Here is a 25,312-nt window from a genome sequence, read left to right as displayed (position 1 = left end):
GCTGAGATTCTAAACCGATGCGGTTTATATCGGCCACCTTGGCCAAGTTTAATCCAGTGTATGTATGTAACTTAACACTTGTCAAATGAAAGGATGAGATTAAAGTTTCAGTCAACTGAACACATTTTTCAATAGAAAAATACATGTATTTAGATAGATCTATATATCAGTCCTAAAAAGGGGACTAATGAAAAAGAAAAAGTGACAAAGGTTCCCAATTAGAAACTGTCCCTCAAAAAAAAAGGACCATTGGGAGACAATGGTACGCCACACAATCCATTTTATTCAGTGTAACTTGGCAGGTTAAACCTTAAATATGCACTTAAGGCGCGTACACACGCCGGACTTTTTCAAACTGTGGGTCGTCAGACCCGCCTGCTGGGTGGTCGTTCTAACGACAGTTGCACGTGAGTACAAGCTGTCATCAGACTGATTTGACTGGTTTTGACTGATCTGCCAAGCATAGTTTGAAATAGTCTTTACATTGTGAGGCATTACCTGTGGACAGATCTCTTCTCATAAATGCAATCTTGACCATTACAGTTATGTTATGACATATAACACATCAAAACACTTTCCTGACAGCTTTGCTGTAAAAAAAACTACATCAGTATAACCATCTTGTATACAAAAGTAATAATGGTAATAATTAAAATACTTCAAATAAATATCAAACACACACATCTATATGCACAGAAATGTACAAAAAATAAATCAATTATGATATGTGTCACCTCCAAAAACAAAGCTATTTTGTGATCAGCCATGCCTGATAATGTTGTCCATTAGAGACTTGATAATAAGCTTATAAATGGAATCATGGCTGATACAGAAGTGAGCAGAGATTGATTAAGGAAAAATGGGCCCTGGGCAGCTTTGCAGGCTTTGTGCCCCTAGTATGCTTCTGAACAACCACCAGGCCCAGTGCATTGTGGGTGAGCTAGGCTCTGGTAGGTCGACAGTCTTATAACTAAGAAGAACTTAGAAAACTGTATAACATGCAGTGCTTGCTGTCCGAAGCCACATAGATGGTTGCCACCTGCCCAACTATAGCTATTCTGAAATTTACAAGAACCTGAAGGCATAAAAAAAAACATTTTTTTCTGTCAACTATTTAACGTAAGTGTTCCTGTGAAAAATCACAACAATCTGAACTAGAGATAGGCTTGCATGTTGCACAGCATAACCTCCTCCATAGAACTATGCACTTAGATGAACATCAAGAATGTCAATGACAATGACATGAAGTCAAGAAATAGCACCTCCCAACAGCCATGATGACTTGGATGGTACAGCTGTGGCCAAAAATGTTTTCAAATGAACAAAAGGACTAAGGAGGCTTTATTGGAATTACATGAACATAAAAAGTGTGGCTAAATTTTATGTAACTACATTAGGTGGTATAACTACGTTACAGTTAGCCCCGCCCACATGATGTCATGACCACGCCCATTGTTCGCCGCTGCACGCGCCGCTAATTTCCCCCATGAGCCCCGCCTGACAGCCATTGTGCCCCTTTTCAGCCCCCCCAAAAATCTGAAGCTGGAGCCGCCACTGGGCTAAAATATATAATTTCTCATGGGAAACAATGAAGCAACAATTAAACTAAGAAAACAGGCAATAATAAAATCTCTGAGTTTTATGAAGAACACTTATAGTTGGAACTGTAGGCCTACAAAAGTGAAATAAAAGTACCAGTACAACTCTTTAACAAACAGCAACATTAACCCATTGTACACTAAAACATACAGAGATTCACTGCATATCAGCCACAAAAATCCAGCCATTCACTGCATATCAGCCACAAAAATCCAGCCATTCACTGCATATCAGCCACAAAAATCCAGCCATTCACTGCATATCAGCCACAAAAATCCAGTCATTCACTGCATATCAGCCACAAAAATCCAGCCATTCACTGCATATCAGCCACAAAAATCCAGCCATTCACTGCATATCAGCCACAAAAATCCAGTCATTCACTGCATATCAGCTACAAAAATCCAGTCATTCACTGCATATCAGCCACAAAAATCCAGCCATTCACTGCATATCAGCCACAAAAATCCAGCCATTCACTGCATATCAGCCACAAAAATCCAGCCATTCACTGCATATCAGCCACAAAAGTCCAGCCATTCACTGCATATCAGCTACAAAAATCCAGCCATTCACTGCATATCAGCCACAAAAATCCAGTCATTCACTGCATATCAGCTACAAAAATACAGCCATTCACTGCATATCAGCCACAAAACTCCAGCCATTCACTGCATATCAGCCACAAAAATCCAGCCATTCACTGCATATCAGCCACAAAAATCCAGTCATTCACTGCATATCAGCCACAAAAATCCAGCCATTCACTGCATATCAGCCACAAAAATCCAGCCATTCACTGCATATCAGACACAAAAATCTAGCCATTCACTGCATATCAGCCACAAAAATCCAGCCATTCACTGCATATCAGCCACAAAAATCCAGCCATTCACTGCATATCAGCCACAAAAATCCAGTCATTCACTGCATATCAGCTATAAAAATCCAGCCATTCACTGCATATCAGCCACAAAAATCCAGCCATTCACTGCATATCAGCCACAAAAATCGAGTCATTCACTGCATATCAGCCACAAAAATCCAGCCATTCACTGCATATCAGCCACAAAAATCGAGTCATTCACTGCATATCAGCCACAAAAATCGAGTCATTCACTACATATCAGCCACAAAAATCGAGTCATTCACTACATATCAGCTACAAAAATCCAGCCATTCACTGCATATCAGCCACAAAATTGTGCACATTATCGATGACTAGGAAGGTGCAGCCTGTGTGTGAAGGGCTTCATCCCTGCTTGCTAAGCACCTTTTATCAGTGTAATGGTGGCCATACATGGTACAATAAAAACGTTCGATTATCCCGTTTATTCGATCTAAATGATCGAATCGAATGAAATTTAAAAATATTTTTTTTTTCGATCAAGATATTCGAACGATTATCCCGTTTTTTCGAGAAAAATCAGATCGGACATGCTGGAAAAATCTTTATATTCGATCTAACGGAATAATCAAACTAAATTATCTAATCTAAAAAAATGAAAAATTGTACTATGTATGGCCACCATTAGACCTCTTTCAAATGGAATGATGAACTGCACACTTGTTGGGCACTGCTCTGCTGGCCACTGACTGCTTTCAGGCTGCAATTCAATGCAGCTGAATATTGTTTTTTGTAACCTCGCACATGTCAATGTTGACACATGGTGCTGTTACCCGGCTGCAAAGAATCCCATCATGTCACAGGGACGTGGCCACGCTCAAATCTGCCTAGAAATCAAAATGTGCCACTTTACTTGCTGCTTAGCAAATCTTACCTCTTGACAGGTGTCAATGTCATGAGAAAATCAATGTTATGCACTCTTCAGTTGTCAGTGGTTTTAATGTTGTGTCTTGTTTATATGATTATACTACATTGATGATTAGTGTCAGAAACCCAGTAAACATTGGGCTGGATTGGACAAAAAAGAAAACCTTTGTGTGGTGGCAAATTATGGTGAGGAAATACTTTGATCTGATATGACTCAGGAAAGAGTAGCAATTTTTGGCACCTGATAGTGGAGCATAAAAAAATGTTTCCCCTTTGCTGCATCATTTAGGTCCTCCAGGGTTCTCCATCATTAGTAATATGTAAAAAAGAGAGGAGCGCTCTGAGATTTCCAGCAATGATAGGTCAATTAACACTAGGAAAGGTCTCACCTAGTATTAGTGTGGCCGGTACAGCGTACTCAGCCGCGATTCGCATGCGTCCCTCTTAGGCAGCCGGGGACTGGGCTCTCCGTGGCAGCAAGGCAGAGACAGGGCGGAGGCGACGTCACCAGCTCCAGACCTCCTTGCGATGGTAGCGAGGACTTCTGTTCAAACACACGCTAGAAGGCGTGGTGAGCAGCGTCCAATTATCCGTGAATGGTGAAAATAGAGGCAGGGGAATAGACTGGCCACAGTGTTACAATATGGCACAAAATACATATGGGACTATAAAATAAAGGTTTATTAAATGACAACGCGTTTCCCGGAGGAACATCCTCCGCTTTCTTAAGTCTTACATTTACAATTGACAAGCACAATCCTTTATACAGCATACATCCTACATGATAGCCAATCAGCTTGGCCTGGGAAATGACCTCAAGGGATCCTAATGATCCTAATAGATCCGAAACTACCTTAGTACCCTTAGTAGAAAGGAAAGGAAAGTCTGTTAGTTACTATGCATGCACTAAGATAGTAAGGCAGGTAATCAGTCACCCAGTGCATAGTGGAGGAAATCTAGCAAGGACCAGAAGTAAAACATAAAAGTTCCCACTGCAGTTTGAACTCCCACATTCTCCAAAACATAACGTGACAATACAGAGCCATCAAAAACCCCTAATAAGGACTCATGGGTTCGAACTAGGACCCAAAGGGACAATTATCAATTTATAACATACATACACACATCAAAGTGCGCATGTACAGTTAACCTATATGAACATACATATGAGTCTGGGGGCCCGATTCACAAAAGAGCGCCCACCCCCAGCGCGGCCATCCCCGCGCGAATCCCCGACGTCCCCGCGCAAATCTCCGCGCCCGCGCGCAACCAGACACCCCACGCGAAACAGCCACCGCCCCCGCGCGCAAACGCGAACCCCCGCGCGAAAACGGCAACGATCCCGCACGAAGATCCACGCGCGAACACGACAACGACCCCGCGCGAAAACCCCCAACCGCGCGCGAACGCGAAAACCCGCGCGAAAACGGCCGCGCCACAAGCCAGCACCCCCCTGCGAATCAAGCCCTATGTCTCACAGTCCCCACCTAGCGTGGGGACTGCAAGGCAGATATACTATTCTTTGTCACACTCCAATACTATTGCAAAGTGGGTTGTAGGTGGCTCATCTCCTCAAGGCACTTATTCAGACCCCCCGGCTCCAATGTCCCCAATTTCAAGATCCAAAAGGACTCCCGTCTACAAAGCATGCGATATCTCTCATACTTATTGGAATGATGCACTTGTTCTATTATGGTGACCCTCAGAACGTCAAAGTTCCTATTGTGCACTAAATTACAATGGTTAGACACCCCATGTTTTGGCTCCCCCTTGGTAACATTAAATCGGTGTTTATTAAGTCTGGTTTGGAATTTTTGGGTAGTGCGGCCTACATAAGCCAGGTTGCAGGGGCATGTTAGTAAGTATATTACATATGCACTTTGGCAGTCTACGCGACTTTTAATCGGATATTGTATTGAACCATTGGTTTGGAAGGTAACTGCACCATCGTTAATAGTTTTGCAACTGAGACACCGTGTGGACTTACATGAATAACACCCCAACTTCGCCTGATTCTCATTGTGGACTGGATTCCTGTTCATTGGCAATCTACTTGGCGCTACATAGCCCCTGATGGTCTTACCCCTCCCCAGAGACCATCAGGGGCTATGTAGCGCCAAGTAGATTGCCAATGAACAGGAATCCAGTCCACAATGAGAATCAGGCGAAGTTGGGGTGTTATTCATGTAAGTCCACACGGTGTCTCAGTTGCAAAACTATTAACGATGGTGCAGTTACCTTCCAAACCAATGGTTCAATACAATATCCGATTAAAAGTCGCGTAGACTGCCAAAGTGCATATGTAATATACTTACTAACATGCCCCTGCAACCTGGCCTATGTAGGCCGCACTACCCAAAAATTCCAAACCAGACTTAATAAACACAGATTTAATGTTACCAAGGGGGAGCCAAAACATGGGGTGTCCAACCATTGTAATTTAGTGCACAATAGGAACTTTGACGTTCTGAGGGCCACCATAATAGAACAAGTGCATCATTCCAATAAGTATGAGAGATATCGCATGCTTTGTAGACGGGAGTCCTTTTGGATCTTGAAATTGGGGACATTGGAGCCGGGGGGTCTGAATAAGTGCCTTGAGGAGATGAGCCACCTACAACCCACTTTGCAATAGTATTGGAGTGTGACAAAGAATGGTATATCTGCCTCGCAGTCCCCACGCTAGGTGGGGACTGTGAGACATAGGGCTTGATTCGCAGGGGGGTGCTGGCTTGTGGCGCGGCCGTTTTCGCGCGGGTTTTCGCGTTCGCGCGCGGTTGGGTGTTTTCGCGCGGGGTCGTTGTCGTGTTCGCGCGTGGATCTTCGTTCGGGATCGTTGCCGTTTTCGCGCGGGGGTTCGCGTTTGCGCGCGGGGGCGGTGGCTGTTTCGCGCGGGGCGTCTGGTTGCGCGCGGGCGCGGAGATTTGCGCGGGGACGTCGGGGATTTGCGCGGGGACGACCGCGCTGGGGGTGGGCGCTCTTTTGTGAATCGGGCCCCCAGACTCATATGTATGTTCATATAGGTTAACTGTACATGCGCACTTTGATGTGTGTATGTATGTTATAAATTGATAATTGTCCCTTTGGGTCCTAGTTCGAACCCATGAGTCCTTATTAGGGGTTTTTGATGGCTCTGTATTGTCACGTTATGTTTTGGAGAATGTGGGAGTTCAAACTGCAGTGGGAACTTTTATGTTTTACTTCTGGTCCTTGCTAGATTTCCTCCACTATGCACTGGGTGACTGATTACCTGCCTTACTATCTTAGTGCATGCATAGTAACTAACAGACTTTCCTTTCCTTTCTACTAAGGGTACTAAGGAAGTTTCGGATCTATTAGGATCATTAGGATCCCTTGAGGTCATTTCCCAGGCCAAGCTGATTGGCTATCATGTAGGATGTATGCTGTATAAAGGATTGTGCTTGTCAATTGTAAATGTAAGACTTGAGAAAGCGGAGGATGTTCCTCCAGGAAACGCGTTGTCATTTAATAAACCTTTATTTTATAGTCCCATATGTATTTTGTGCCATATTGTAACACTGTGGCCAGTCTATTCCCCTGCCTCTATTTTCACCATTCACGGATAATTGGACGCTGCTCACCACGCCTTCTAGCGTGTGTTTGAACAGAAGTCCTCGCTACCATCGCAAGGAGGTCTGGAGCTGGTGACGTCGCCTCCGCCCTGTCTCTGCCTTGCTGCCACGGAGAGCCCAGTCCCCGGCTGCCTAAGAGGGACGCATGCGAATCGCGGCTGAGTACGCTGTACCGGCCACACTAATACTAGGTGAGACCTTTCCTAGTGTTAATTGACCTATCATTGCTGGAAATCTCAGAGCGCTCCTCTCTTTTTTACATATTCCTCTAGTGATTAACATGGGAGCAGCCGAGTGATTGTCGGGTGGCCAGATCGCACCTTGAGGGGCTCACTACCCCAGAACTTTTTCCATCATTAGTAAGTCAGGCTGTTTGACTCTATGGCCCTGATTCGACAAACTGCAGTAAGACTGATGTGAGCAGAAAGCACATGGTAATCCTACCGGTAATAATGCCGGGGGAAGCACCGCCCATTAACCCATTAGCGCCACATGCTACACTGCGCTTTACCATAGCAATGCATACAATATACCTGTAACACGCATGACTCTTTTTAATTAATGGGTGGTGCTCCCCTGGCATTAGTACCGGTAACTTACTGCAGTTTGATGAATCAGGGCCTATTTATTTATTTATTGTATTTATAAAGCGCGAACATATTGCGCAGTGCTGGACATTAGTTAAGGTTACAGACAACATTTAGGGGTGCAGCTGCCAAGCCACAGACAGCAATAAAACATTTGTGACTCTGGAGACTCCCACTCTCTCCCTCAGTGTGCAAGTGCTTCTTAATATCACACGTGGCCTCTCACCTTATTAATATGCCATCCACATTATAAGACAGCTCATGCACTTATTGCTCCCAGTCTGAAAACTCCCAAGGCAGCAGGCTCAGGCAAACGGATCATCCAAGAAGCAGCAGACTGAATCTAGTAACTAAAAAGCTTCTCATAGCATAAAACTGTATGTTTATTAAAAATATATTAAAAGCAATTACACTCACATGATCCCAGTATACATAAGCATATAGTAACAAGTTGCTGTCTGTGGCTTGGCAGCTGCACTACTTGGTAAGAACCTGTGAGACCTATATGGTGGTGCTATTGAGCACAGATAATCCGTTTGGAGCAATTGGTGTGATGTAAAGGACAATTTAATGTTGATACAGAGTCACGCTATGTTTTTTTGTTTCTTTTTCTTTATTTTGAGCACTATATTGAAGAGGGATCTCTTCTGGAGTACATGAGAGCGCAGCGTCTGGATGAAGTGAAAGGAGTGCATCATATGCTTGATGAATTGATGCTGCGACCCATGGACATATAGATACGTTTTTGGACTTGGGTTCAGGGACTTTTGAGTAGTCCGCACTTTTTGATTTTCTGACTTTGCAATTTTATGTTTTTCTTTCAGTTTGTACATTGGTGTTGAGTGCACATATACAACGATTTATTTTTAGGAACCTTTAGGGACTTTTGAGTAGTCCGCACTTTCTGATTTCCTATTTTGCATTTTTATGTTTTTTTTCTAGGTTGTACATTGGTGTTGAGCGCACATATACAACGATTTATTTTTAATATTTAGGGGTGTCATTTAGCAATAAGACAATACAGAAATACAAGAAGACCCAGATCATGCAGCACAGTATGATTACAAGGTAATGCTTAGTCAATCACTGCATGGGAGCATGGGAAATTAGACCAGTTGAGTTCACTCAGATCCATAGGATGGGTGTACGGTAATGGAGGTGCATGAACAGGTAGGAGACACAAGGAGTAGGGCCCTCCTGAAGGCTTACAATCTAGAGGGAGAGGTAGGGAGACAAAAGGTAGGGGACCAGAGTTCAGCTGCGGGTTTAGAGCACCAGTGAGGGGGGTGGGCCAGAGTGAAAAGTGTGTTTTGAGGGCCTTTTTGAAGATGTTGAAGGAGGGTGCAGCCCTAATGTGGGGAGGTAGGGAATTCCATAGTGTTGGAGCAGCTCTTGAGAAGTCCTGGGGTCATGCATGGGACTGGGTGATGCAGGGGGCGGTCAGGAAAAGTTCATGGGAGGATCGGATTGATGTACCTCTGTGTACCTCTGAGTAAAATTGGAAATGTAGGTTGGGCAGGTTTTGTATACAGATTTGTAGGCCAGACACAGAATCTTGAATCTGATTCTGGACTGGATAGGAAGCCAGTGGAGGGATTCAAAGAGGGGAGCCGCTGTGTTGGAGCAATGGGAGGAGTGGATAATTCTGGCTGCTGCATTCATGATGGACTGCAGTGGGGCAATTCGGGTCATATGCAGACCAGACTCTGTTCAGTGTTTTCTCACTGACAGCTCAGGCTGAGCAGGAGATGGAAACACAATGGAACTTGTGGTTGTAAGCAATAAGCCTCACTGTTTGTCAGCTCTCACTTCTAACATCACTTTTTTTTTTTAAATTAGTAATTTGACACGCCGTTATTTCACTGTGCAAAGTTATTTAAAATGACAAATAAGATTTCTAGTTAAATGATACATATATAATTACAGATAAAGTCTTAAAAGTACATTTTCCATTAAAATCCCAGGCTAATGAAATGTTGAACAGAAGGTAAATAAGTTGTTTTATTAGATAAGAAACAGATGTACACAGACACGAGAACCACACCTTCTCATAACCACATTTAAAAGTGTAAAGTAAGTTTAGAAGACCTCTGAGTAATGAACGTGATCTGGCTTCACGGGCAGTAAGACAATGACAGGAAGTGGCCCCAAACAGGATCTTGAACCATGTCACCTATTTACCACAATTGTTACACAATGTATAGGTAATGTGGAAAGTGTAACCTGTTCTGAGTGCACAGCTATTCTTATAACAGTTCTAGGAACTGAGTGGCCTCCAAGCAGCCTAGCGAAGACAGTAGAGGGGATATAAAAACATAGTCGAGAATAAATGTTTCTAGCTCTGCCTGCCATTTGCATTTTGACGCTATATTTTGGACATATATATCATCATACTTGTAGTGGAGTACAGATTACGGACAAAGATGTCAAGCTGAGCAAAGCTATGTAAAGTGGTTGCTGCAGCGAGAAAGTAAACCGGTCATAGACATGAGACTTGCAACAGTCATCTGTCAGTTCCTGACCTGACCTTCCATGTGTAGATAGAAGATACGGCTGTTCCGTATACTAAGGCCTCTATTTTTTTGGCATAGAAGCAGGAAGTACTGGATGAACTGTATGACTTAACCTTTAGTATGGTCCTTAAAACTGAATAATAGGGATTCAGATTCAATGCTTGAAAAAAAATGCATGGGGGGGCGGGGGTTGATACAGCCTTAATGTATAGACTACCTCAGCTTAACCCATGGACCTTCACAGCTCGGCGGATCAGTGAAGAGCAGTCTTATCAGTCTGCCGACAGCTTGTACTCACATGTCACTGTCGGCAGAACGACCACCCCGCGGGAGGGTCTGACCGGACCTGTCGTTTGAAAACGTACAGCGTGTGTACGCACCTTTAGAATAGTCTAATATCATTACTATACTTTGAGACACAACCTCTTTTTGGTTTGCATTATGGTTATCTAGACTGGTCTCTGAGTGTTATCAACCTCCTGCCTAAACAATTGTGTTAACTCATCGTCATTATCAGAGTCTGATACATCCCTCAGTATCTGTTAAAGTAGACCTGAACTCTTGCACAGGACAGGAGGAAAACAGAGAAATGCACCCTGTATGTTTTCACATAGTTTCTTTATTTTGCCACATTTTCTTTATTTTGTCTCTCGCCCCCTGCGGGTGAATATATTGCAGCTGTGGATGTTCTACCTTTTTTGATATACTAATAAAAACTATTGAAACTAAAGCACACCTGAACTGAGAGGAATATGGAGGGTGCCATATGTATTTCATTTAAACAATACCAGTTGCCTGGCTGATCATTTGCCTCTTATACATTTAGCCATAGACCCTGAATGAGCATGCAGTTCAGAGAAGGGGGTAAAGAGGCGCCCAATGAAGTATAAAAAGTTTAAAAACACACTTAAAACTAAAGTTTGAGGTGGCTTACCTCATAGAAGACAACTCACTTAGAGTAGAAAGTATTAATTAACAAGCACAGGCAACGCGTTTCGTGGGATCTCACCCACTTCCTCAGGCCAAATAAAGTGCTAATGCAATCTAACAGCCGTGTTCGGGGCGCCTCTGCAGTTCAGAGAGTAGAGCACTGACAAACCAAATGCAAACACTTCTGCAATCCACAGCAGAATCAAAGTAGCATTCTTGGAAGTTAGTGAGTGTGCAGCATGAGGAGTGAGAATCTTAGGTGGAATGAGCAAACTCAATCACTTCAGATCTCACCTGTGGACGGCTTTATAGTTATAAGCAGCCCATGGATTATTTCAACCCACCATATGCTACAAATGTCAGGACAGGTGGTCTAACCCAATTCCAGTCTGTTCTCAAAATACAAAACCTAACATTAACTACTAGAATATATGCTATAATAATCTACAACCAGCAATAACATTGCAAACAAAATCTAATTGGTCTGACTGAATTACAGCAATTTTCCCAACTGTCCCCACTGTCCTTTAGCATCTCCTGGGCTGGCTATAAGCTCAGTATAAAATATAGTGCATTGCTATAGCAGGGAATGTTACATTTCCTTTGATAGATGCCCTCACCTCAGAGCCGGCTGCATTTATATCTGTCACAGAATTAGGCAGCGCACCAGTACACAGCTCATGGCTGCGCACCGTGTACTTTACCTGAGCTCTAGAACCCCGCAATGCTCCAAAGGTGAGCTCTTCCCAATTATCAGAAGAATATGCCATTTCTATTTAACCTCTTTGTTGCCTCAAGAATTAAGAATTGCCTGAAATTGGCACAGCCGCCTGCATTATATCGCACTTCCTTCTCAAGGACAACCAAGGGAGAACTTGCAGCTTTATTATAGAATCATTTTTAATAAGCCTTTTTAAAGCCGCTGAGAGAAAGGGAAAGTAATTTGGCAGTTGGAAAAAGCTCCGTGAGGGATCCCAAGGCTGCCCAGTTAAGACATTTATGAAGCAATACTTTTGGGACCACTACTGCTATTTTCCTGGGCCTCGGGGGGAGGGAAGAGCGAAGCTGAGACTCAGAAAGTACTCTGGAGGGATCTGATTATTTCTGCTTGCTATTAGCCACACTCCATGTGAGTTGAAATTACACGGGCAGGGAATTATTACCCAGCCTGTCTAGCAGTGGCAAATCTAGAATGTAAGCAGAAGCCCAAAATGGCAAAAATAGGAAGGAAGCCAGAGCAAGTTCCCCTGCTGCGGTGCAAATGGCTTCACAATAAGTTGATTGCGGAGGGGAAACACTGAGGCAGCCTGTCTGCATCCTTCCCAACTCCCTGCTGCCTGAAAACCCAGGTGTATTGTAATCACTTTCATTCTTTACCTTAATATATCATGCAGGGTGATATGTGCTAGATGCTTATACAATACAGGCAAACATACACAATCTTTTCAAGTACTACGTGTTGCAATCAGGAAAAGTGTATTGATATGCAGTAATATTTAAAAGGGAGGGGTGGTGAAACAAAACCAGTTCTCAATAGACACTACAATAATGCTAATAATAGACTACTAGAACAACAATACTGATAATTATTGGCATTCTTATGGCTACTGATAACACCGTGGTCTTACATGGACAATATTTTAATTAAAGAGACCCTTTGGTAGAGCTAAGCAGGGGTGTTCCGTCCATTGGGCACCAGGGGGCGTGGTGCACCAGGTGTCAAAAAGGCCTTGACCAGGAGGGGGAAAAGGGGAAGCAACACAAGAAGGAGGAGCAGCGGGGACAGTGGCAGGGCAACTATACTATCTATACTGGGGCAGCTATACTATCTATACTGGGGCAACTATGCTACCTACACTGGGGGCAGCTATACTAGCTACACTTGGGCAACTATGCTGCCTATACTGGGGGCAACTATACTAGCTATCCTGGGTCAATTATACTAGGTACCTATACAGGGGCAACTATGCTACCTATACTGGGGGCAACTATACTAGCTGTACTGGGGCAATTATACTAGTACTAGTACTATCATCCTGAAAGAGGAACATTTATTAAAAGTGCTGCTGCTATTTCTTAAGACAACAGGACTCATCAGAAGAACGGTGGTGATGAGAGAGGTAGCAGAGAGGCTGAACAAACCTGCAGATCTGACCATGCTATGGTCAAATTTCAAAACAGATTTCATCTGGTTGGATTAAGGCTTGGTCCCCACTTGTGTAGCATATATACCTGTTCGGTACGTTTTGTACATGTCCGCTCAACGCAGGAAGTGGACCCATTGTTAAAAATAGGTTGCGCTCCCACTTCCTAAAAAAATTGATCCATTTGCCGCAACGCAGAGTCCAGAAAAGCTACTTTTTTTCCGGGGCGATCCGATGCGTTGCCCATAGCAACCTAGTGTGCAACGCATCCATCCCCAGAGTGGACACTGAACAGGTCCACTCCGCTCTGTTCTGAATGAAAAGAAGCAGATGGGAATTAAGAAGAAATGGCAACAGTACTTTTTAAGAAGACAATCTTCTTTCTGGATATATTAATGGATTTATATATTTGGATCTTCTGCAGGGTCCCTTTAACAAATTAATTTTCATTATTTAATTAAAAACGTACACCTGCTCAAAATTGATGCTTTAAGAAGACTTGTATGGGGAGCAGAAATACAGAAATGCCACTGCTAAATTTATCTTTAAATTCTGCATCCTGGCTTCACTACCTCTTTAGTAACTGGCCTGGAACAAGCATGTAGGGAAAGAGTCAAGACCTGTTAGACTTCACAGGCTTCAAGCTTGTTCCTGTTCATGTACTTTGCTAGGTAATGAAGCCAGAAACAGGATGAAAACCTTGGTGATTGTGCCTTTAAAACAAATTAGCCATGACCACATTTTCAGCTCTAATGTCAGCATTTGATGGTCAGTGCTCATGTAATGATTCAGTGGTTCTTATTTGCTTTTCAGTAGGAAACAGGCAACCTGCTGCTCCTCACACCACTGATCTACTACACAATATAAAAATGTGTGATGTGTGATGCACAGCTCTGTCCTCTGCTGGCGGATAAAGGATTCCATTTCAGTCATTTAAAATGTAACTTTTAATGAAGAGGTACATAATATAGTTTGCTTCTAGGCATGTGCTAAAGCTGGACAGTACTAGAGACCAACAAATAAATAAATGACAGATGGGAAAGGGTATAGTTGTCAAATGAAGGGGTTGCTAGCAGCCTGTGTCTGTTGTGAATATACATATGATTACCACCTGCATCCAAATCCCCCCCCCCCCCCCCCCCGCAATGTATAATATATATATTTACAGTAGTTACCCATATTCTAGTGTATCAGCTAAAGAGTGGTTTGGCAGCTGACAAGCTACGGCACTTAGCACAATTCACCCCTGACAAAGCTCCCAATTAAGTGCAAAACATGTTGGATTTTGGGTGATAATGCAGCACATGAGGGGATTGGTTTGGATGTAGCTGATAATCATATGTATATGAGCAAAAGATGCAGAGGCTGCTAAAGACCCTTTCATTTGACAATTCTACCCCTTCCTCTTTGGCCAGGCATCTGCATGACAGGTAGCTAACTTTAACGTTTCAAGTAGAAATATGTTTGAAGTAATATATTTCAAGTCAGATTACTGCATTTTATTTTGTTGGGAACAGACAAGTATGCATTTACCACTGAAATAGCATTTTGAATTTATCTTACAGTAACCAGAGACAATATCCTTTCAAGCCCAAATAAAAGTTTCCAACTTATGTATGTAGTGTTAGGGACAGTGGCGTAGTTACAGACATCTGGGCCCCGATGCAGAATTTGATTGGCCCCACCCATGACAATTTAATTGTGATATAGTTTGACAAATCCCCCACCCCCATTTTCTTGCAGAGTGCATGCAGCTGAGCGTTCTCATTTGTCCAGCAGGCACTGCACCTTTCTTCCTTCAGCATCCTTCCGTTTTCATCCCTGCATTGTCTCAGTGACCCGCCAGATAACATTTGCCGGGGCCACAGTTTATTTTTTTTATTTATTATTATTTTCAGGATACTTTATGTAATAACCTCTAAGCAGCAGTACTCATTGCCCAAAGTTGGCCCCTTCACCTATACTGCGCTGGAAGATGAGCAGCTATACGTTATCCCCTTGGGCAGCAGAGGCTATAATCTAACGTGCCTGTCCTAACTCTCTTCTCCTTGAGTCACAGGCATCTCCCCTTTTGCTCTGCCCCCTCCCTTCAGTGACTGAAGCTAAATACACACTTCCAACAAGCGCACAGCGTGCACATGACCACCTGCACGACCTGATGAACTTCACAACCTGTATGTCCACAAGTCCGAACGAATAAATGACCAACTCATTTACATACTGCGCACGCAATCTGAATAACGGACTACACATTAATAACAAGCATAAGTCGTTTACAAGTCGTTGAAACGACTTTTACACACACATCAATTGCACGATATCAGACAATATCGATATCAGTGTGACTAGATCCAACAGTTGGATCGTTTGAAATGCCTGTTATCAGTCGCTCGTCAAGTCGTTTGCACGCATACACATGCCTGATTGTCGTCCAACAGTCTAAAACAGACTAAAGTCAGACGACAATCAGGCAGTTTTGTTGAGCATGTGTACAGGCCTTTAAAGGAGGGGGCAGAGAAGAGAGCAGATTCCGATGACTGGAGATGAAAGCACGGAAAGGCACACCAGACATAGACTTAAATTACAGCGGCACTGCTGCCCGGGGCCGAGTATATAGCGGACAGCTGCCCCGCTGCAACCTCTGCTATCAATAAGTAGCTGTGTCCTTTGCCAGGGCCCCTGTGTTTGAAGTTGCATCAGTAATATCGGGACTTGGGAGGGAGGTGGCGGCACAATAATTGCAATGTTGAGCATATATGGGCCCGTAAGAGCACGGGCCCGAGGTCCCTATGCCACTGCTTAGACAGGCCTTATAGGTTTTCAAATACCTGTAGATGTGAGAAACTATACTAGGGCAGCCTAGGGAGATAACAGATGAATTCAAAGGGCACAGCCAATAGCTTTGTTCTCCACAATCACACCACCTGCCACGTTACGTCACAACTGTGCCCTGCTATTGACCAACCCCCCCCCCCGGCAGTACAACAGTAGGCAATGTTAGCCTGCAAGCTAACGTCTTGTCTGTACAGTCTTGGCCCAGCGATGTCGCCTGACTGATTGTATCTCAATCCATGTCAGGCGATATCCATTTAGCATGTGTATGAACCTTTAAACAATGACAGAGGCATATAACTGTGGTAGAGATGGTCAAAACATACATTGAATTACTTTGTTGTGAATGCATAATGAGATAGCAATGTGTTTTTGTATTTGTTACTTACAGCACACTTTAATTGTAAGAAGGGATTTCAGCATTGTTACTTACATGTGTGGGTCTTCTTGGTTATAGACAGACCTAGACGGGAAAAAATGGAATAGTTCAGAGAAAATGTACAAAAAAATCATCCTTGACATGACATATGGAGTGATTTTGGATGTTACAGAAATATGTTACATTGAAGTTGTTTCACAGAAACTTCTCTCCTGAATAGTCACACCTATCATTTTTTTCAACTTAACTAGAAGGAGAAACAGGAAAGGTAGGCTTGCTGTTCCCTCCTATCACCCTCCTATTTCCTCCTCTTAAAGAACAAGCAACACCCATGCTAACCTAGCAAAAAAAACAACAACACATATATATAAGTAGATAAATACTACTTTTACTTACATAACAGATGTATTGTGCTATCCACATAATGATTCCTGTGAATTTTATAAAGGAAAAGCAGAAAATCCTATTCTAGGCAGTGACCATCTTGCCAAGCTATCGCTGACATCATATCCTCCCTGACTCTTGTTTTCCCCCCTCCCTTCTCTTGCTCATTGTGTATTCATTAGCTTCCCTCCTCACAGAGTCTTCAGACACTCCCACTGAGATGTATACTAACAACTCCACTGTCTTTTTTTTATTTACACATCCAATCACTGAGTCACCTCAGCCTTTCTTGTAAACACAAGCAATCAGAGGGTGTTTCTGATAAGCAGCTAGGCAGGGAAATAATTGGAAGAGGAGGAAAATATTATAGATAAAAAAAACTCCCAGCATTCAACTCTTTGGCACTGTGTGGCACTAGGGCCAGTGCTCCTAAAGTATGTGATAACTCCAAACCATAACAGCAGAAAAAGTTTTGCAAGTTTTGAATGCAGGATTAGCATCTTTATCACTTAATACACTCAGACTAGTTGCTGTTGAAATTTGATTTTTATGGTGACAATACCGCTTTAAGGCACAAGTGTCAAACTCCAGGCCTGGAGGGCCAGATCCATGCCAGTGTTTAGGATGGACTGAGGAAGAGAGGAATGTGTTCTACCTGATGGACCACAGCTTTCCTGATTCAGACCCATCAATTAATTTGAGCTGTGTCGAAAATGTGTGAGGACCTCGGCCCTCAAAGGACCAGTTTCACATCCCTTTCTCAAGGGCAGTGAATGGAGCAGAGAAGAGGAAGTAAGAGAAGGGTGATAGGAGAGAAAATCACAGTAAGCCTGCCTCTTCTTGTCTGAAACTTTGACTTTAGCCAAAAGAACCACATTTTTCAAGCATTGATTACCAGAACCAGCTGGATCAAGGAGAGGAACAGACAATGCGCAACGGTATGTGGATCCAGCATGAAAATACCTCTGCCTTATGTCAGGTGTGCTTTACAAAAAGATAATACATAATAAGAGATAATTTATGCGGTGAACAGATAAGGAGAGATAATTTGTAAGATAAGATTTGTAAATCAACCCCATTTTCGGGAGGACAATAAAAACAGCAGGAAACATCAAAGCAACATCTATAATAACCATAACTATTATAACTGTCCTCATAATACAGTACTTTTTAGTGTAGAGTATTTTCACTTTTTAGTATCAGAGCACTTTCAATTTTCCAATATAAGCAATTAGCATGTAAGTATGACATATATACAGTCATGAGAAAAAAATTATTCACTTGCCAGACTTCCAAGGATTGGCATCCCAACATATTCACCTCAAGGTCAGACCATGCAATGCTCACAGGTATTGTGAAAAAACAAAGACCGGCATCCAGACCCTAAAGACCTTAGTTTGCATGTAAAATGTTAAAGTGCAAGATTGTACAGTTAAAAAAAGATTGAAAGGGAAGACTTGTTTGGAAAGGCTGCTAAGAGAAAGCCTTTTTTCTTTAAAGAAAACCTAGCAGCACAGCTTACTGTAAAGAATAGCGGAGATGCCGCCACATGGGCAAGCGGCATGGCGGCCATCTCCACATTCCAGCCGGCGGCTTCTGCCGTGCAGCTACATGCTGCTGGTTCGCCTGGTCCTTCTAGTGCACACAGATTAAGAGCTACGCGCGCGCGCCAGGCGACAGGACCTTTATGCAAGTAGAAGGGGAGTCAGCTGATCAAGCCGATCAGCTGACTCCAGCTATGCTCCGGATTGGCTGAGTGACTGGGGCGGCGCTGTGGAGCGCTCTGGGTATTTATAGGACTTGCCTGTCAGTTGCAAGTTGTCTGCTGTTGCGAATGCTAACGTGTGAGCGCTCAGACCCTAGTCAGATCTTACAGTGTGTTAGAACCAGCCGGAGCTGGGAATTCACACTTAGTCAGATTCTGTTGATAGCTTTAAAGGATACCCCAACTGAAATGTGACATAATGAGATAGACATGTGTATGTACAGTGCCTAGCACACAGATAACTATGCTGTGTTCCTTTTTTTATTTTTCTGCCTGAAAGAGTTAAATATAAGGTATGCAAGTGGCTGACTCAGTCCTGACTCAGACAGGAAGTGACTACAGTGTGACCCTCACTGATAAGAAATTCCAACTATAAAACACTTTCCTAGCAGAAAATGGCTTCTGAGAGCAAGAAAGAGGTAAAAAAAGGGGAATTTCTTATCAGTGAGGGTCACACTGTAGTCACTTCCTGTCTGAGTCAGGACTGAGTCAGCCACTTACATACCTGATATTTAACTCTTTCAGGCAGAGAAAGAAAAAAAGGAACACAGCATAGTTATCTGTGTGCTAGGCACTGTACATACACATGTCTATCTCATTATGTCACATTTCAGTTGGGGTATCCTTTAAGTACTATTATATTGTTAGACTTGTGTACCATTCTTTAGTCTAGTTCCCAGGTGTTGAAACCAAGGACTTCACACCTAGACTAGGTTATTGCTATATCGCTATTGTACATCTGTTAGTCTAGTTTCCAGGTGTTGAAACCAAGGACTTCACAAATACACTGCTGGTGGTCTTGTCCCTTAGTTGCTGGATTTTGGTCCCAGTCCTTCATCCTGGCCTCGGAGGTTCTTGGGAAACAGATCCAACCTGATCCCTGGTCGGCCCTATTCCATAAGCCCATCCCGGAGCTCTCCAGACACCAAAACAAACTCCTCGGGGAGATCTGTGGGGCCTCCAAGGCTTTACTAGCCAAACACTGGAAATCTCTTCCTCCATCCAGGCCTAAACTCATCAATAAAATTCAGCATATTTACACTCTGGAGAAGATGACCTCTTACATCAGAGAGACTATGCCTGCCTTCGAAAAAATTTGGGACCCCTGGACAGCTTGGAAGTTGTCCCAAACCTAAGATCCCTCCCTATGTCTCCCCCCCCTTCTACACTTCCATACCCTTACTATATACACCCAAGAAGGTCTGGCCACGGCAAAACTGGCTTTATGGTTTTCAGTGCTCTCTATTTTGTTCCTTTTGTTTTTATCTCCTATTTTTTCTTTTATTTTTGTTTATTGTTACTCTTTGTAGAACTTTGCATTGTTCCAGTTAATTGGCAAACTCTCTATAATTCCTCCAAAAGGTTCTGATGTCCCTACAGTTATTATGGATATATTGCTGTTATCTCAGTGTGGCGTGTCAACCTATGATATCATCATTGTACAATGGACAATGCTATATTTCTGTTATTTGTTTTGGAAAATAATAAAAACAAAGTTTAAAAAAAAAAGAAACCAAGGACTTCACACCTAGACTAGGATTGCTATATTACTACTGTATTATCTGTTATGATCTCTCGCTCTCCTGACTACTCTCTTGCTCACTGATTCGGTACTTCTGCCTATCTGATTACTGTTGCTGACTCTGCCTGTACCTAGATACCGAATCAGTCTTCCGCCTCTGTACTGTATCTGTCCGTTCGTTGCTGACCTTGCTTGTCTGACCTTTCTGTCCTCACTAGTGGGTCTTACCACTAGTGAGGGAAATCTTAAGGGATGTCACCTAACCCTTAGGTGATCAGCCTTGCTGTACTGTCTGTGACACTTGTTCCTTAGGTGTCTGTTAGCTGCAATCAGTGTCTGTTGATCACCTGCTCCTCAGGAGATCATCTTGCAGCACAGTCAGTTGTCCCTGCTCCTCGGGGGTCCACTGGCTGCAGTACAGTCTGATTCCCTGCTCCTTAGGGGTGCACCGGCTGCAGTACTATCTGAATTCCCTGCTCCTCAGGGAATTCTTGGCTGCAGTACAGTCTGTATTCCCTGCTCCTCAGGGGATCCTAGGCTATAGCTTAGTCTTGATCACCTGCCCTTTAGGGGATCATACTCTCTATACACTGTCAGTGGACCCTGCTTCTCATGCGTCTATTGGCTGCAGTGCAGTCTGAATCCCCTGCCCCTCAGGGGATCCTTGGCTGCAGTATTGTCTGTATATCCCGCTCCTCGGGAAATAACTTCTCTAATTACTGTTGCACCAAACACAATACCACATTAGGTGTCCTGTGTCTAGCTATACTAGTATTATTGGTGATTCTGCAGATTACCACATAATCAGGTATAGCATCTGCATTATTGGTGATATTGCAGATCACTAATAATCAGAAAAATCCGTGTTGCTGACACCAATCGTTACACTTACCTTAGGTTTGCAAAGTGGTATCTGAACAAACCACAAGACTTGTAAAACAGTGTGATTTGGACTGATAAGAGCAAAGTGAAGATGTTTGGCCATAATACACATTGCCATGTTTGGCAAAAACAGCATATCAGCACACACACCTCATTCTAAAGCCCCATACACAAGCTCAACAGCGGTCTTTTATGCAGCACAATTATCAAACAACTTTTGTTGTGAAACAAGTTGAAACAACCCAAAAAAAGTTGCTTGTTAGTGTTCACACAACTGATAAGACTGATAAGCCATCAATCCAACAGTTGGACTTTTCAAACACACCTCTTCAGCTAAACACAGTTACGCTCTCTTCAGCCACTAATTTGTACACATTTGTAACAGCAGAGCTTTCTCCCCAGTTGTTTCCTTGTAGACAACCATTGACAACTGTTGTAAACAACTGTCTGCATTAGTTATTACATTTCTGCTTTTGTTTTATCTTGAAAGATAATGGGACCATTTAAACTGTTACTATTTTTACTGTTATTATCAAAATGAATATCAGCTAACTACAGGGATGATGTAAGAGAAAGTGTTATGCTGTGTGCTTTTATAAGATATTTTTCAGCTAATTGCTACTTTTATAAGTGTGGCGATCTGAAAAGTATCATTCTTTCAGAAAACATAATTAGGATATTTTTTGAGAACATCCTGATTCTACTTTTTAAATAGGCCCTTTAGCCACTGTGCCACCAATTTCATTTCTTCTAGAAAATAATTTGTAAAGCAGTAAAAAGTTGGAGTTACAAAGCCACTTTAAGTAAAGGTATCCTAGCTGTGACATATTAACCACTTTACCCCCGCGCGTACGTATTTCTCCGCCCCTTTTTCCATCCTTTAAAAACCAGGGACGGAGAAACACGTACTTTCCGCGTTCCCGACGCTGTCCGCGCTCCCGCTCGTAAACACGCCGCCCGCCGCTAGTAAAACCGCCGCCGCCCGCTCGCCCGGAGATCAATGAACGGGAAAATCCATTCCCGTTCGTTGATCTAAGCCCCACAATGACCCGCTGCTCTCCTATGGGCAGCGCGATCATTGTGAGAAGAAACTCACGTGTCCAGCCTCCTTATTCTTCCTCCAAGCTTCCGGAAGGAGGCTTGGAGGTCGCAATAAAGCAAAAAGTTACTGTGGCCATCTTGTGGCCAAATAGTAAACTACACCCTACACATTTTTCACATACAAATAAATGACTTTTACACACAAAATTAACTCATTACCTCCCACACTCCCCATTTTTTTTTTTTTTGTAATTAAAAAAAAATTCAAAAATTTACAATTAAAAAAAATACATAATTAGTTACCTTAGGGACTGAACTTTTTAAATATTTAAGTCAAGAGGGTATAACACTGTTACTTTATAAACTATGGGCTTGTAATTAGGGATGGACGCAAAACTGAAAAAAATGCACCTTTATTTCCAAATGAAATATTGGCGCCAAACATTGTGATAGGGACATAATTTAAACGGTTTTATAACCGGGACAAAAGGGCACATAAATTTCATGGGTTTTAATTACAGTAGCATGCATTATTTAAAAACTATAATGGCCGAAAACTGAAAAATAATTTTTTTTTCCCCACATTTTTCCTATTTTCCCATTAAAACACATTTAGAAAAAAATAATTCTTGGCATAATGTCCCACCTAAAGAAAGCCTAATTGGTGGCGGAAAAAACAAGATATAGTTCATTTCATTGCGATAAGTAATGATAAAGTTATAGACGAATGAATGGAAGGAGCGCTGAAAGGTGAAAATTGCTCTGGTGGTCAGGGGGTAAAACCCCTCAGTGGTGAAGTGGTTAAAGGTTTGTTGACAGTTATTTATGCATGGAAATATAAACCTACAACAGATTGCAATAAAAACTACCCCCAAGGCCATATTAGCAAAGTTAATGTGCTTGAATCATATTGGGTGAAAAGCAAAATACCAGATCGCTTGTGTAGCAGGTTGCTGCTACTGGACAATAATTTATATAAGAGAATTCAAGTGAATTTAACATAGCTCCAAACAATTCGTAATACCTGATGACGGATCTCCCAATACCGTGTAAATGAAAGGAGGAGGCCAAAAGTAGCTGCAAGGCAGGAACAGAGGAACTTGGCCGTTGGATGCCCTTGTGTAGGACAATGGTTCTATTAATGATAATCAACGTCGGCTCCTGCAAGTGCTCTGAGTAATTTCAGAATTCGGTTTCACAAATTGTTAATGGAGTTGTAATGCGCACCAAAAGACATAAATCACAGTTTGGGGGCAAGGACAAGAGACAATCGACAGATTCAATTTTACAGCAGTAATATTCTAGCTCGTGTCTACGGTGTAGCATACTGCTAATTTAAATAATTTTGTGCAATCAGTGTGCAGAGTTTATTGGACTAAGCATCCCATTTTGTTTTTAGATGATAGTCCTGAAAATCATTTATGCAGCAGTTTTCAGTTAAACAATCAGTCAAACTAAAACTTTCTATGGATACCTCTGTTTCTAATTTTACTATAAATGATAAATACAATCATAATAGTTATAATCAATGTATCTGTGTTGCAGTAGCATGGGCCAGGCTTCAGGGGATGCTAGTACAGCTATAATTAGTTTTCCTTGAACTTGTGAGCTGGATGGTCTCACACAAAGCACTTCCTCACTAGAGTAGATCAATAAAAACTGTTATGTCCAAAGCAGAAGTATATAAAGTGATTTTGTTTCTGCCACAATACTAGACACTACTCCATGAAGTATTGTGTAACCCCATTTCCAAAAATGTTGAAACAGTGTATAAAATGTAATAAAATGTATAGATGTGATAATTTGCACATAATTTAAAATCTACATAGTGGCTGGATAGTGTACTGGTTAAGGGCACCGCCTTTGACTTGGGAGATTAGAGTTCGATTCCTGGTTAGGGTCAGTACCTATCCAGTAAGGAGTTCAAGGCAAGACTCCCTAACACTGCAGGGTGGCCTTTTGTGCATGTCCCAGTGGCTGCAGCTCTTGAGCACTTTGTGTCCAACAGGAGAAAAGCGCGATACAAATGGTCGGATTATGAAATTATTATTTGCACGGTGATTTAATTAGCAGTGAGGTGCTCCATCACTTTTTTTCTTCTCTTTTAATACTATACAACTTTTTAAAGTATTTTGTTGACCCTGTTGTAACTTATTAAAATTATATTAGTAGCATCAAATCAAGTATATATATATATATATATATATATATATATATATATATATATCTGTGTGTGTGTGTTTTCACCATTTATTATTTTGTTTTTGTACAGTCTTTATTGAAGAAAGAAAGGATTTACTATTTTAATTGAAATATAGAATTTGCAAATCATCACATTTTGTTTTTATCTAAGTTCTGCACAGCGTCACAGTCTTTTTGGAAATGGAGTTGTATATGCAAATGGACAGAAGGTCTCAGCTTATGAACAGAGCACACCCCAAACATTTATTAGGATGGGTACGGAGAAGAATTGAAATTAATGCATTTTTTATCTTTTTTTTTCTTTACATTTTTTATCTACTTTGGGACTGTGCATAGTAAAAACTATGCCGCACTTGTGGCTGCTTAAAGGACAACTGAAGCAAAAGGGCTACAGAGGCTGCCATATTTATTTCCTTTTACACAGTATCAGTTGCCTGGCATTCCTGCCTCTAATACTTTTAGCCATAGACCCTGAACAAGCATGCAGCATATCAGGCGTTTCTGATATTATTGTCAGATCTGACAAGATCAGCCATATGCTTGTTTCTGGTATTATTCAGACACTACTGTGGCCAAATACATCAGCAGGACTGGCAGGCAAATTGTATTATTTAAAAAGAAATAAATATGGCAGCCTCCTATCCCTCTCACTTCAGTTGTCATTTAAGCCTGAAGCAGCGTATACTTTGCTACACCAGCTTCATCACATGGGATACAATTGCACATCCCTGCTGGCACTAAACTCAGCTGTCGGTCAGGAGCCAGTTTCATTGGCTCCTGACCCTGTGATCACTGTGAGCTAGTGAAAAATAAAAAAGGCTCTGTTTCAGCGTAACTGTCAGGCATAAAATAAAAAAAAAATTCTTTATTTTTATCTGGTAAGCAAGTGATAAGGATGCTAACCAGGCGATCCAAAAGTTAAAAATCACTCTTATTTTTCATGTCCATAAAAGATCATTCCTCAGTTTCCCTGGCTCCGATTTGGTACATCTGCCACACAAAGGAAGTTGCAGGGCATGCAGGGGATTCTTTTTCTTCTTCTTTACTTTCCCCTCAGACACAACTAATGCAGGCTGAAGCCTCTTTCCCTCCCGTCTTTAGCTACCCTCCTCTCTGATTGGCCAATATTTCTCAAGCTGAGAAGCTGCAGAGTCACACAATAACA

The 25,312-nt window shown here is 42.3% G+C and overlaps 1 protein-coding gene across 2 annotated transcripts in view; it reads right to left on the bottom strand.

Moving 5' to 3' along the window:
- Window positions 1–25,312, bottom strand: part of LOC137563348 (nuclear receptor ROR-alpha A) — a 488,133-nt gene that overhangs the window by 151,160 nt on the left and 311,661 nt on the right. For both annotated transcript variants that reach the window (XM_068275692.1, XM_068275694.1), the window contains exon 2: window positions 16,406–16,435. In XM_068275692.1, coding sequence (XP_068131793.1) covers window positions 16,406–16,435 — 30 coding nt within the window. The remainder of the gene's footprint in view (window positions 1–16,405; window positions 16,436–25,312) is intronic.

The sequence above is a fragment of the Hyperolius riggenbachi genome, chromosome 3, assembly GCF_040937935.1.
Source record: "Hyperolius riggenbachi isolate aHypRig1 chromosome 3, aHypRig1.pri, whole genome shotgun sequence".
In the NCBI taxonomy this organism is placed as follows: domain Eukaryota; kingdom Metazoa; phylum Chordata; class Amphibia; order Anura; family Hyperoliidae; genus Hyperolius; species Hyperolius riggenbachi.
The sequence above is the reverse complement of the archived record's forward strand: the minus strand, read 5'-3'. Positions and strand labels throughout refer to the sequence as shown.